Raw genomic sequence first — 11,960 nt, 5'->3', positions numbered from 1 at the left:
ACCATGTGGGTTTCTCCCAACACTATCTCAGTTCCCTGTGCCTCAATGGCTCCATGACGTGAAACTTAATAATAAATGTATCCCCAATGAAGAGTTCTGGGTGTCCTTTTTTTGATGCACTGTGCCTTAGATCTTCATGTATGGCTTGTTAGCAAAGCCATCTAAGTATTGGTAACACTTTATTGAGGAAGCGGCACAAAACATTGTATAACTTGAGGAGAAAGCCACAGATAGGCTTTGGTTTTTCTTAGGTCAGGCACCGGACATTACACGGGGAAACGCCCTCAGATCTACACAACCAATCAGAGCACTCGCTACCTCGGTGAGCATCGTTCCACTTTGCTTGGTTGTTAAGCAAAACCTCAGCCACCCCTCCTGGTTTGCTGACTTACTAATAACAGAATGAATGTTAAAGTCACACAGAGAACAATATCTGCTGTGGCAATTCCATCATGGCTGCTGGATAGGAGGCCAACCATAGGATTGCAGAGAGGAAAGAGAATGTAAGAAGAGGCCCGCAGGGTCATATGAAAGGTGGCTACCCAGATGCCTTTCTTAGCCTAATCCTAGTTCAGAGGCGAAAAGGGGGTGGAATGGGAAAATACCCATTTACACGTGTCCTGAACCCCAATGTAAGTGGTTCCACAGAGGAGCCACAGAAAGAATGTGGCTGGTCAAGGGAGCCATGGCCTCAAAAAGGTTGTAAAGCACTACAGTAGACAAAGAGGTGTGTGTGTGTGTGTGTGTGTGTGTGTGTGTGTGTGTGTAAAAACTAGCCTACAAAGGTAACATTTGCCTTTCTTTCTTTCTTTCTTTTTTGCTATACCTCCTTTTGCCCGCCCGCCTTGGCAAGTGGCCCTCCAGCTGAAAGGGGCTCCAGAGCCCTGCTGTAAAGCACGGTAGACAATGCTGGTCTTTGGTGCTCAATGTAACACCACCATCCCACCTTAAAACATGTCCTTTCGCTTCAGACAGCCATGCCCACCCCACTCCAAATGCCAATGGACTCCTTGGTCTGGCTGCACTTCTGAAAGGCAACTGGTAGTGGGAGTGCAGTAGGCACAGATCAAAGGTAGGTTTTCATCTGCTCTGCTCAGCTAAGGAGCATGACAGCATGGCAGGTGAAGGACAGACGACATGTCCTTCCCATTGCCCTGCCCCCTTTTCACTCCTGGGTCGATATTCACATTTCACTGCTCCCTCTCTTTCTGGCTGCAGGATATTTGGCAGCTTTGCCATAAGACGGTAAGTAGAATTGCATGGTTCTGCTCTCTCTGGGGAGAAGGCAGGGCGAGGGCTATAATGACAATTTTTTAACTGGGTTTCATAACCATCTATTATATTCCTGTATCCAACCTGACCTGGGACATTGCTATTTGTTGTTCAGTCGTTCAGTCGTGTCCGACTCTTTGTGACCCCATGGACCAGAGCATGCCAGGCACGCCTATCCTTCACTGCCTCTCGCAGTTTGGCAGTTTGCTATTAGTATTGCTATTAGTATTATCTATTTTTAATTTCTTACCTACCATAAGGTCACAGGGCAGGTTACAGCAATTTGAAAATACGGCATTAAGATCAGCTGAAAACAAATATAAATAGGTTCAAGTTCAGCATATGAGAAGCGATATAATGAATGTTCCAGACACATCTCTGTGGTAAAGGGTGGTACAGAAATCTTATATTCTAACTGCATGGGGGAAAATGAATAGATAACTAAATGGAACCCAGCCAGAATTCTACAAGTGGTGGAAATCCACCAGTGGTCTTTCAATATGTTTATTTGACTTTATTTTTCTCCTGCACATTTAGAATGGCCTGAAGCCATTGGAGCGGTTTGCAATGTGATAAAAATGAGATAAAATCCAAACAGTGCAAGCTCTAAAAGCCATAAAACTGTTTTAAACAAAATCCAGAACAAATGAATCTGTTTCTACAGAAGGGAAGCCCCATGTAAGAGTGTAATTAATATTCTATAAATAACTTTCCTCAAGGAAAGCCTTCCTGAACAAAAAGGTATTCAAATTGGCAATGTAAGCATAATGAAGCTATTTACGTCTATTTATTTATAAGGTAGGGGGCACTTTTCAAAGACTTTATCAGACGCCTCATCCCCCCCCCTCCAGTTGGGTGGGAGAAGGTAAATCCAAAAGGGTTTGCCCATTCAGAGTAGGGGCATTTCCAATCTGCTTAGAATCAAAGGCATTCTGCACAAGATATACTGGTATTTCATTCACAGTGCCTATAGGAGGACTATAGAGATTAAGCCATTCATCATTTTAACAATGGTGTCACATGTTGTCAGTCATATGCCCATATCAGCAGTCTGGAACTTCTGAACTGGGCCCAAGGGCATCCCTACATCCAGCATCACATGGACTTCGGTGGTCAAGCTATCCCTATATTGCTGGTTTATAGCCGAGAATGATCAGCTGAGGGATGCTAGTGTTTAGCTAGTGGTTATCAACCTACTTGTGTGCAGTATTACAAAAAAGAGCACCTAGATATTCCGTTATTGCACCCTAACCTAGGTTTTAGGGGCCATTTAGCTCCTAGTTTTCATAGATCAGTTTCTAACACTGCTTGTGTGGTAACATACCCTGATGAGCAGCAATATAAAATTGTCCTAATATCAAATTTGGGGAGGCCACAAGTGCAGTTTCTGGTAATTAAGGCTGCAAAAGCGAACAACGACAACAACTACCCTGCTTCTTTGATTAGGCGGAACAGAACCCAGTGTTCCCTGTTATGAGACTTGTAGTGACCCTTTATGATCTGGCTTCTACTAATTGGGGTTGTAAATCTTCGGAGGAACATGGAACATTTCTGTAACATAAAACCCGGGGGGGGGGGTGCACTGGAACATAGCAAACAAGTGACTAAGGTGGAGCTTTCTGAATCTCTTTTGGTGAAAATTGAAGTACCTAGAGCAGATTGTCCCCTGCCCTCACCAACCTTTTTGGGCTCATGAACATATTTGGAATTTTGAGATGGTGTCATGGGCACTTTCACAAAATGGGTGCTGTGTGGGTGGATGTAATGAAACCAAATAAGAACTCTGGCCAAAGTTTTAACAAAAAAACATGCGTTTACTCATAAGTAATTCCAAACGTATTATCAATTCTGTAAAGAATTACAGTCTTAATGGGTGGATGTGGCAAGCCCCCAAATAATAGTCTGGGCAATTACTAAAGTTACTCTTGCAACAGGCTACTTTTTTTTTTTTAGCAGAAAAGCAAACTATTCAGACTAAAATACAGGTAACCTGCTCAGACACCTGGGCAGAAGGCCAAGGTGGGATCTGAGGCTCAAAGCACAAAGTCTCTCCGCCAATCTTTTTCTCTCTGTTTGGCAGCCAACCCACCCATGGATGGCTGAAGACATCTTGCCACTCGCAAATGGACAAAGCGGGGTACAATGCCAGTGCCAGACAGCCAACCCTTTTGAAATTGTCCTCATCAGGGACTGATTACTGGAGACCTTTCTCACTCTCCATAGGCCATTTTTGACAGGAAGTTGTCACCTCATGATGTCTGGGGACTGATAAACCACCCTGCCTAACTCTCAAAAATGGCCTGCAGAGGGTGGGGCAGTTTTGGATCAGGGTCTCATGCTGAAGAAAAGGTCCCCCACCCTTGTTCTGAAGGATAAAACAGAAATGCCCTGCAGTGGCAGATGGAGTGGTAGATGAGTCACTGCTGCTTACTAGAAGCAGGAGGAAGAGGGAAGAGGGAGGAGGGAGAGTGGTACAGTTCAAATGGACTGACAAGGAGCACAAGATTAGCTCTGCTGGAGGGTTTGCACTGCACCATCTTCCCTGCTGCCTGACTCTTCTTCCTCCTGATAAGCAGCAGCGACCCATCTGCAAGGAGGTCAGCAAAGCTTCTGTGTCCCAGCATGCTTCCGTCTGCTGATGCCCATAATGTGCACATGGTGACTATGTCACTGATAGTAAAGACCAATTATTGCCTGGCATGCTTGATACTAGGTTCATGAAGACACCCTGCCCAAATTCTCAGACTACATGTTCTCATGGCTACCTTTCTTCAACCATGTTTCCACATCTAGGACAAAGGAGGACTCCTCAATATGGATGTTTCCATCACTGCTGTGGTCTTCCCAATCATTTCCTGCTACCTCTGGGAAGTAGAGGCCCGCGGTTACGACTCCATCATCTCCGTGCCAAACGGAGCGCCATGGGGTCTTTGGGGTGGGAAAGAATTTTGTTCCTTTGGTTTTGCTTCTGGTTTCTCGCTGAAGGTAAAACTTGACTTTTTATCCTGCTTTCCAGACAACCTCACAATTGGTTATCTCTGATGTTTCTGCCCACAAAGTTATATTCATCTCCAGGAAAGCATCTTGGTGTGAACCAGAAAACAGGCCCAGAATTGGCAAAACACTAATCAACAATGCAAACTTACATTGGCTGCATGCTACTTTAAGCTGCATGGCTTTTGTCAGTGCATCATTGGAACTGTAGTTTGTGAAGGACCCTCCAAGTGTCCCTATTTTCCAGGGAAAGTCCTCGATTTACAGAAGCTGTCCCAGTTTCTGACTTGATCCCAGAATGTCCCACATTTCCTTAGGATGCCCCTATTTTCATCAGAGAAATGCTGGAGAATATAGAACATCACATGTTACCTGCCCCAGGTCAGTTCTCCCGTGACTGGCAAGATCTGTCCAGAGTGTCAGACAGGAGACTCTTCCAGGCTCAAGATGCCAATGACTGAATCTGAGCTACAGCCCATCCCAGGTGCCATCTGGTAGTGGCAGGAAGAACTTTGTGAAATTGTGTTCATTTAGGAATGGCAAGCAGGGCCAGCCCTATCACTAGGCAAATCGAGGCTGTTGCCAGTACAGTCAGTCCTTGATTTTCAGAAAGAAGCATCAGCTAGCAAGGAAGTCCAAGGTGAAATCACTTCAGATTCCCCAAGTCCAATAAACTCAAAACATACCAGGCTCCTAGACCAGCATATAAAACAGTCAAAGGGTGGGGAGCATTACAATGATCATTTACTAAAATGGCCTTATTTCAATGTGCTGGCATCAACCCTGTTCTTCAGCTCAGTTCTGATTCTTCTTAGAATCTTTCCCCCTCAGAATTGCTCACAATCCTTTCTTACGTAACACCGGTCCTGAAAGACCTACATTGGCTCCCAGTACGTTTCCAGGCACAATTCAAAGTGTTGGTGCTGACCTTTAAAGTCCTAAATGGCCTCGGCTCAGTATACCTGAAGGTGCGTCTCCACCCCCATTGTTCTGCCCGGACACTGGGGTCCAGTGCCGAGGGCCTTCTGGCAGTTCCCTCGCTGCGAGAAGCCAAGTTACAGGGAACCAGGCAGAGGGCCTTCTTGGTAGTGGCACCCGCCCTGTGGAACGCACTCCCACCAGATGTCAAAGAGAAAAACAACTATCAGACTTTTAGAAGACATCTGAAGGCAGCCCTGTTTAGGGAAGCTTTTAATATTGGATGAAACATTGTATTTTAATATTCTGCTGGAAGCTGTCCAGAGTAGCTGGGGAAATCCAGCCAAATGGGCAGGGTATAAATTAATAATAATAATAATAATAATAATAATAATAATAATAATAATAATTGTTGTTGTTGTTGTTGTTGTTATTATTATTATTATTATTATTATTATTATTATTATTATTATTATTATTATTATTATCTGTCTTGTAAAACATTTTTCTATGGGAGTCCTGGGAGTCTCTCTAACCTGTTCAGGGCTGTTCTAGACCTATAGGCTACTATAATACAGAGTTCAGTTTGTGAGCCCAAAATTTCTTTTAAGTTTCTTAGTATTTCAGGCTTACATGACTTTATTTACATGACACACTTCGACTTTATTTCTTTAACAAGCCTATTTCACTCAATCCTCTTCCTTTGGGGGGTTATTTACCAATGCATCTCTCAAATAAATGAGGTGCTTGAGGGAACTTTTTGTTCACTCTGAGTTTCCCCCCTTCCTGATTATATTCAATTCCCCACCATGTTGGCAGCTCAAGTGAGTGCCAAAGGAGATGGCTGTTTTTTCTTCTTCTTATGTTGGCATCCATTTTGAATTTCCCGAAATTCAAAAAGACACCTCAAACCCGGACTTTCTGAGGAGAATAAATCGCAACAGTGGGTGCTCAGATTCTCACCGTGCCCAACAAAATTAATCTCGCCTTCAAAATATGGCTGAAACAAAGCAGACAATTTTGGCGTGGGTGAAATGGCTGAGAAAGGGTTCATCTGCACAGCCTCATGATCCTTACTTTATGACAGTCTCTCTTCCTCTTTGACACCAGGTGGAACCATATCAAGGAGGTGGAAAGAAAGGCGATGATACAGCCCTAAATGGCGTCCGATTGTTCTGCAATGATGATTCATATATTTCGTCTGCTGTTGGGAAGTGAGCATCTCTTTTTCTTTTTCTTTTTTTGAGCTGTCACCATACTTTAGGCTTTCCCCCTGTGCCAACCTTGTTATTTAGGGTTTTTTTAATTATATAAAAGTTGCTCCCTCTTCGCTTTTTATTTTAGTAGCAGTGGGAATGAGGGTTCATAAATTCTGTGGCTAGTAGATGACAAGTCCACTTCCTCTGCCTATGTGTGGGTGACTACACGCTAGTCACCAACCACAGGGTTGCGATACCTGGACAAAGCCAACATTTGGAAGTTGCCTTAGGATCAATCAACAAGTGGGGGACACCTTGGCCTCTGTTCTTCTTAGGTCCAAAATAACTGATCTGGCCATGACCTAGCAAACCAGAAATAACTTCACCTCACATTCCTCTCTTATTGAGATTTACACCCAGAAGCGGCTTGACTGGTGCGATGGAGATACAATCCCATCTTCCAGGCAGGTGTGTTGCTGCCTCTCACCAGGAAGGAGAGAGGAAGACGGGTGAGGAGGCGGGGACAATGGCATGGTGCAGTCGTGCTACTAGGAGTCCCAGACTGTTGTGCCGTGGCAACTTCCATTCTGCCTTGACCCAACTCTCTCCCGTACTGCGACTCCGCTGCTTCCAGTTACATCTTCAGAAAAGCAGAAAGAAAACAGCCCCATAACGTATGCAGTGGCTCAGATAACTCTTTGTACTCAGTAGTGTGCATGAATAACATGGCCTTGGACAAAGTTAAATTAAAAAAAACTTAGCTTTCACTCAAGGGTGGTTTTTTGTTTTTTGTTTGTAAAGCAGCAGTTTTAAGGATTCATTGTGAAGATATTCATAGGAAAAACCTCCCCCGTTTGTTTTAGAAAAGTGGGGACAAATAACCCAGGAGAAAATGAAAATATAGGAAAATGCATCCAGGCTAACCTAGCCTAGATTATTTTCCTACTAAAAGAATTCTGAATCTGAGTCACACACCCCCCCCCCAGCCTATGTTTTAGGCTGAACCGCTAAACCGCTCTGTATAAAAGGAAGCTCTTTTGTTTCCGCATTCATTGAAATGGGAAATATAAAAACGGCTATAGCTTTGTCCCCTTTTGGACAAGTGGATGAAATACTCATGCACAAAAGGGTTTATTAAGCCTGCCAAATTACAGATTAATAGATTCAAGGCCTTGGGGGGCCAGGTAATAGGGACAAGTAATAGGGATTTGTTTTCCTTTTTAACCAAAGAGAAACAGAGATATTACATTGGAAAACATAAAGCTATACAGAAAAGTACAGAAACGGATGGACATAAAACTTTGTGGAGGCTCTCATCTGACTTGGTGTGGTGGTATTGACCTTGTGCTTTGACTCAAGAGGAAGGTGATATCCCCCTGCCCCAAAAAATTGCTTCAGTTTTCCCTGGTCTTGATCTGCTGTTCTTCATTTGTATGTTCTCATTAATTACATTTGAGGTATCAGGAATTTGGGAGAACATTCAACATCCCATGAGCAATGGGACCTCCCCTTCTTCTTCTTCTTCCTCCTCCTCCTCCTGCAGCCCCTTCCAACTCTCTAGAGCAGATCTGAGGGGATGAGGAATGGGTGGGTAGGTACAGACAGAGGAAACGGAAGGGAAGTCTATTCCACTGGAACAGCTGATATAAAAATCGGAATATATTTCTCTTTTTTAATATATATATATATTTAATTAATTTTCGATTCTGCATTTCAAAATACACATTTCACGAACTTTAAAATTAAAAATAAATAAATCTGAATATATTTCTCAAGCCAACTTTGTCATCTTTGGCAGATGGGGAGCATGGTCTGAGATTCAGTATTGCCCTGTACCATCCAAGCTTATGGCCTTCTCTCTGAGAGTGGAAGTACCTCAAGGATTTGGAGATGACACTGCAGCCAACAACATCAAGTTCATGTGTAGTGATGACTCCGAGCTAATAGGCAACTCGCATGAATGGGGAACCTTCGGCCCATGGAGTGCTCCCTGCCCCATCGGTTCCTACATATGTGGCATCCAGACAAAGGTAGACCTTCCGCAAGGGTACGAAGATGACACAGCACTTAATGACATTAGGTTCTATTGCTGTAAAGGAAATATGGGCTTCTTTCGTTAACATTCCTGCAGATTTGCTAGCTTATGAATTTGTCCTCTATTAAACCTTACCTTTAACTGGAGAGCTGTGTCTTTTTAATAAAAAATAAAAAATCTGATGCACTAGACTGAATTTTTCAGCCCTCTGATGGGAGGAGAACCTAAGGAGGGCAGAGACATAAAAGGAGGGCAGAAATATATAGGCGCTGATTGTCAGATTTGGAGACAGCGGGGAAGTCATGCTCTTTAGCCCCTCAGGGATGTACAGCCCTAGTCAGATCATAGGTATACAGATAATAATAATAATAATAATAATAATAATAATAATAATAATAATAATAATTTATTTATACCCCGCCCTTCCCAGCCAAAAACCAGGCTCGGGGCAGCTAACACTAATTAAAATCACAGCAAGAACATAAAAACAATCAATTTAAAATACAGATTAAAATACAAATTTAAAAATTCAAAATTAAAACTGCAGTCTCATTTAGCAATGCATTGGATACAACCCTATTTTTAATATATGTTGCCTTTCGCAGAGATCTATGTTCAAGATCATAGCAATTAGCCCATGTTGTTTTATAATGAGTTTGTTCAAACCATCAATTCCTTTAATAAAATATTGTGTGGTTGGCAGGGAGAGGAGTGATACTCCTCACTTGCCGATGCTGATAATAAGTTCTCCCCCCCCCCTTTTTGATGATAGTTTATAATTAACTAAAATGCATCATGGCTTTAATTAGTTAATGAAGCGTGGGTGGGAATATGGTATCATTTTTTATCATTTAAATTCAAATGAAGGAGAATGTGTATTAAAGCCTGAATGGTATGTAACAGATATTATTAGGCATTTCGCTAGGTTTTACTTAGGACTAGATGAATAAGTGTTGAAATTGTAGCAAATTCCAAATATTATTGAAACTGACATCCAGCTGCAATAATATGTTGGAATGCATTTCATGAAAAATAGGCTTCTTTGTTGCTGGGTTATAAAGCTAAAAAATAATGATTTAAGCACAAGCAAAACCTTATTTTCCAGAGTATCCTGTGTATTACTGTATGCAATGTTAATAAAACGTTATCATTGGGGGTAGATACTTTGACCTAAAAATAGAAAGAATTGTATTTTCAAAACTTCAAAGCTTTCCCTGCTTAGGATATTTTTTTCTTATACAGCTACAATTTCATCCTGTCTTGCAACTTCATTTCTTCCCTCCCCAAAATGTATGGTCTCTGCTTTTCTAAAGTTCCTTGACCTTTCTTTCTTTCTTTCTTTCATTTAGTTTGAAAGAATTATTTATAAAAATCTTGTGCAATTGTTGGGTTGCAGGCTTTCATACAGGTTTCTTGTTCCCATTTCCCTCCCCTTTTGTACTTTTAACCTTTTTTGCACTGTTACAACTTTCTCTGTTTTTATTAAATAGAGAGCCCACCCCGTAGGCTTTACCTCAGTTGCACGTGACTTGCAAGTAAATATCCCTGCATACTGGGGGGAAAGGGCTCCAATTCCATAATTGTTATGCTAAAGAATACAGTGTTTGATTTCCATATTCTATTCCACCCTGTGTGGCTGTCGTGGTGTACGCACAGACTGATGATGTCATCAGTGGTGGCCAACCACTCATCTGTGGCATCTCCCACATCTCCAGAGCCTAAAGCTCTGGGCAGGTAGGGTCATTCCACCTTCATTACCTTCTATGGCATCCCAAATCCACTTTGTAGAAACAAATAACACCCATATCTTGTATACTATGGTGTAGAAGAACAGACATGGGACTGTGTGTGTCAGAAATGTAGCAACAAGTTTATTGTACAGCCACTGGCCAGGTGAAGGCGCAAGTGGGAGAGTTCGTGCTTTTTATACTGAAGGTTCAGTCCCTGGCATCTCCTTTGCTTGGAATCCCTGGGCAGCTGCTGCCAGTTGGCACAGACAATACTCAGCAAGATGGACCAACAGTATGAATTCTTGTAAGGCAGCTTCTTGCATTCCTGCAAGATGGGCTGTCCATGGGTCTTTGCCCAGCCATGTTTGACGATTTCATCAATATTGGCTTCATCCACTACCTTTCATCCTTTGGGAGTCTATCCATTAGTAAAATGGTTTCTGAGATGAGTGTCCCTCAAGTCTCCACTGGTTGTTCATAGATGCACATCCTGGGACTGGCACAGAGGCCTGAAGGCTTTATGAAAACCTCATTCTGAGCCGCTGAATGCTGTGTCCTTGAAAATTCTTTCACATAAAGTGCTTTTTTCTGTTGGCAATAACTGGTGTGCAGTATGTGTCTGTTCTTTTGGTGCTCTCACTGGCTCAGCATCTCTGTGTTTTCCATAGCGATAGAACAATTCTAAGAACACTCACCTTGTACCCCCAAGGTACATTCCTTTACCTACAGGCAGCAGGGGTTGATATTACCCATCTTCTTCCCTTCACCATCACATCCATTGGAAAAGGCCTGGTGTTCCCTGGATGTGGAGAGAGTAAGATTATTGGCATAGCAAAGAGAGAGGTGCAGAATAATCCCGTTTCTCAAAGAGCCAACCCAAGATGGTCCACTAAAAGTTGCTTTAATTGTTGCGAAAACATATATGATGCCATAACAAGAAATTAAGTAAATTTGAAATAAAACTGCTGATTACAACAAGAGAAAGCAGCACAATATGTGATTCTCCCAAAAGCACAATTTCAAGAGCAATTTCCAAAGGAAGAAAAAGGGTTTGTATTCTACTTGGGTAATTATTGCTTATTCTCACCCTTACGCTAGCACAGCAGCCCTTGTACCAGCAGTCAGAGAATGCTGAATATCTTTCATATCTTCTTTCTGGTTACCATAAAAAGTGTGCTAACTTAGCCATAGCTGCAAAGTCCTATCCTTTTAAAGTTTAGGTGTCAAATACAATTTTCAATATTCAGCATACAGGATTCTAGCTACAACAAGCTTCCAAGAAATAAGTACCTTGTGTTCTGGCCTAATTGTTCCCAGTTTAAGTACCAAAGTAATTATCATAGATATTAATCATTCATGTTGCAGAGGAGTACTCTATTTGGGGGGACATTCCTTTACATATGAAAGGGACACATAACAGTCCTTTTCTCTCTCCCAACTCCTAGGGGAAATTAGCCTACCAAGGAGAGCAATAAGTGGAAATAACCAACCAAGGGTGGTACTATTTTTCTAGAAAGCTCACCATGAACGCCTCCCTTGTTCTCTTATAATGGCAATGGTGCCCCCCTGGGAGGGCTGGAATTGAGTTCCAGCTGGAAAAAAAGCCCTGACCAAGAGACTTGTGGTACAGACAGATGGATGAAGGCAGCCTGTGGCTTTCTCTGCTGGTTGGTGGGATAGTCTTCACCAGCCTCCATCAAGTTACCGGGCAGTGAGTATAATGTATAGCCAGGCTCTTGGCATTACACTTACTTGGCATTCCACTTCCCCATATGTTTGGCTGGCATCAGGATGGTGTGTTTCAATCAGTTT

At 42.5% G+C, this 11,960-nt stretch overlaps 1 protein-coding gene across 1 annotated transcript; it reads left to right on the top strand.

Moving 5' to 3' along the window:
* Positions 1-1,054: 1,054 nt before the first annotated feature.
* LOC117045070 (vitelline membrane outer layer protein 1-like) lies at positions 1,055-8,503 on the top strand. Its single transcript, XM_033145854.1, has 4 exons — positions 1,055-1,072; positions 4,066-4,257; positions 6,295-6,398; positions 8,182-8,503. The coding sequence occupies exons 2-4, from the start codon at positions 4,087-4,089 to the stop codon at positions 8,501-8,503; spliced, it is 597 nt and encodes a 198-aa protein (XP_033001745.1). The 5' UTR covers positions 1,055-1,072; positions 4,066-4,086.
* The last annotated feature ends 3,457 nt before the right edge of the window (positions 8,504-11,960 follow it).

The sequence above is a fragment of the Lacerta agilis genome, chromosome 4 (assembly GCF_009819535.1).
Source record: "Lacerta agilis isolate rLacAgi1 chromosome 4, rLacAgi1.pri, whole genome shotgun sequence".
Classification (NCBI taxonomy): domain Eukaryota; kingdom Metazoa; phylum Chordata; class Lepidosauria; order Squamata; family Lacertidae; genus Lacerta; species Lacerta agilis.
Note: the sequence above shows the minus strand (reverse complement) of the source record. Positions and strands in the feature narration are given on the sequence as shown.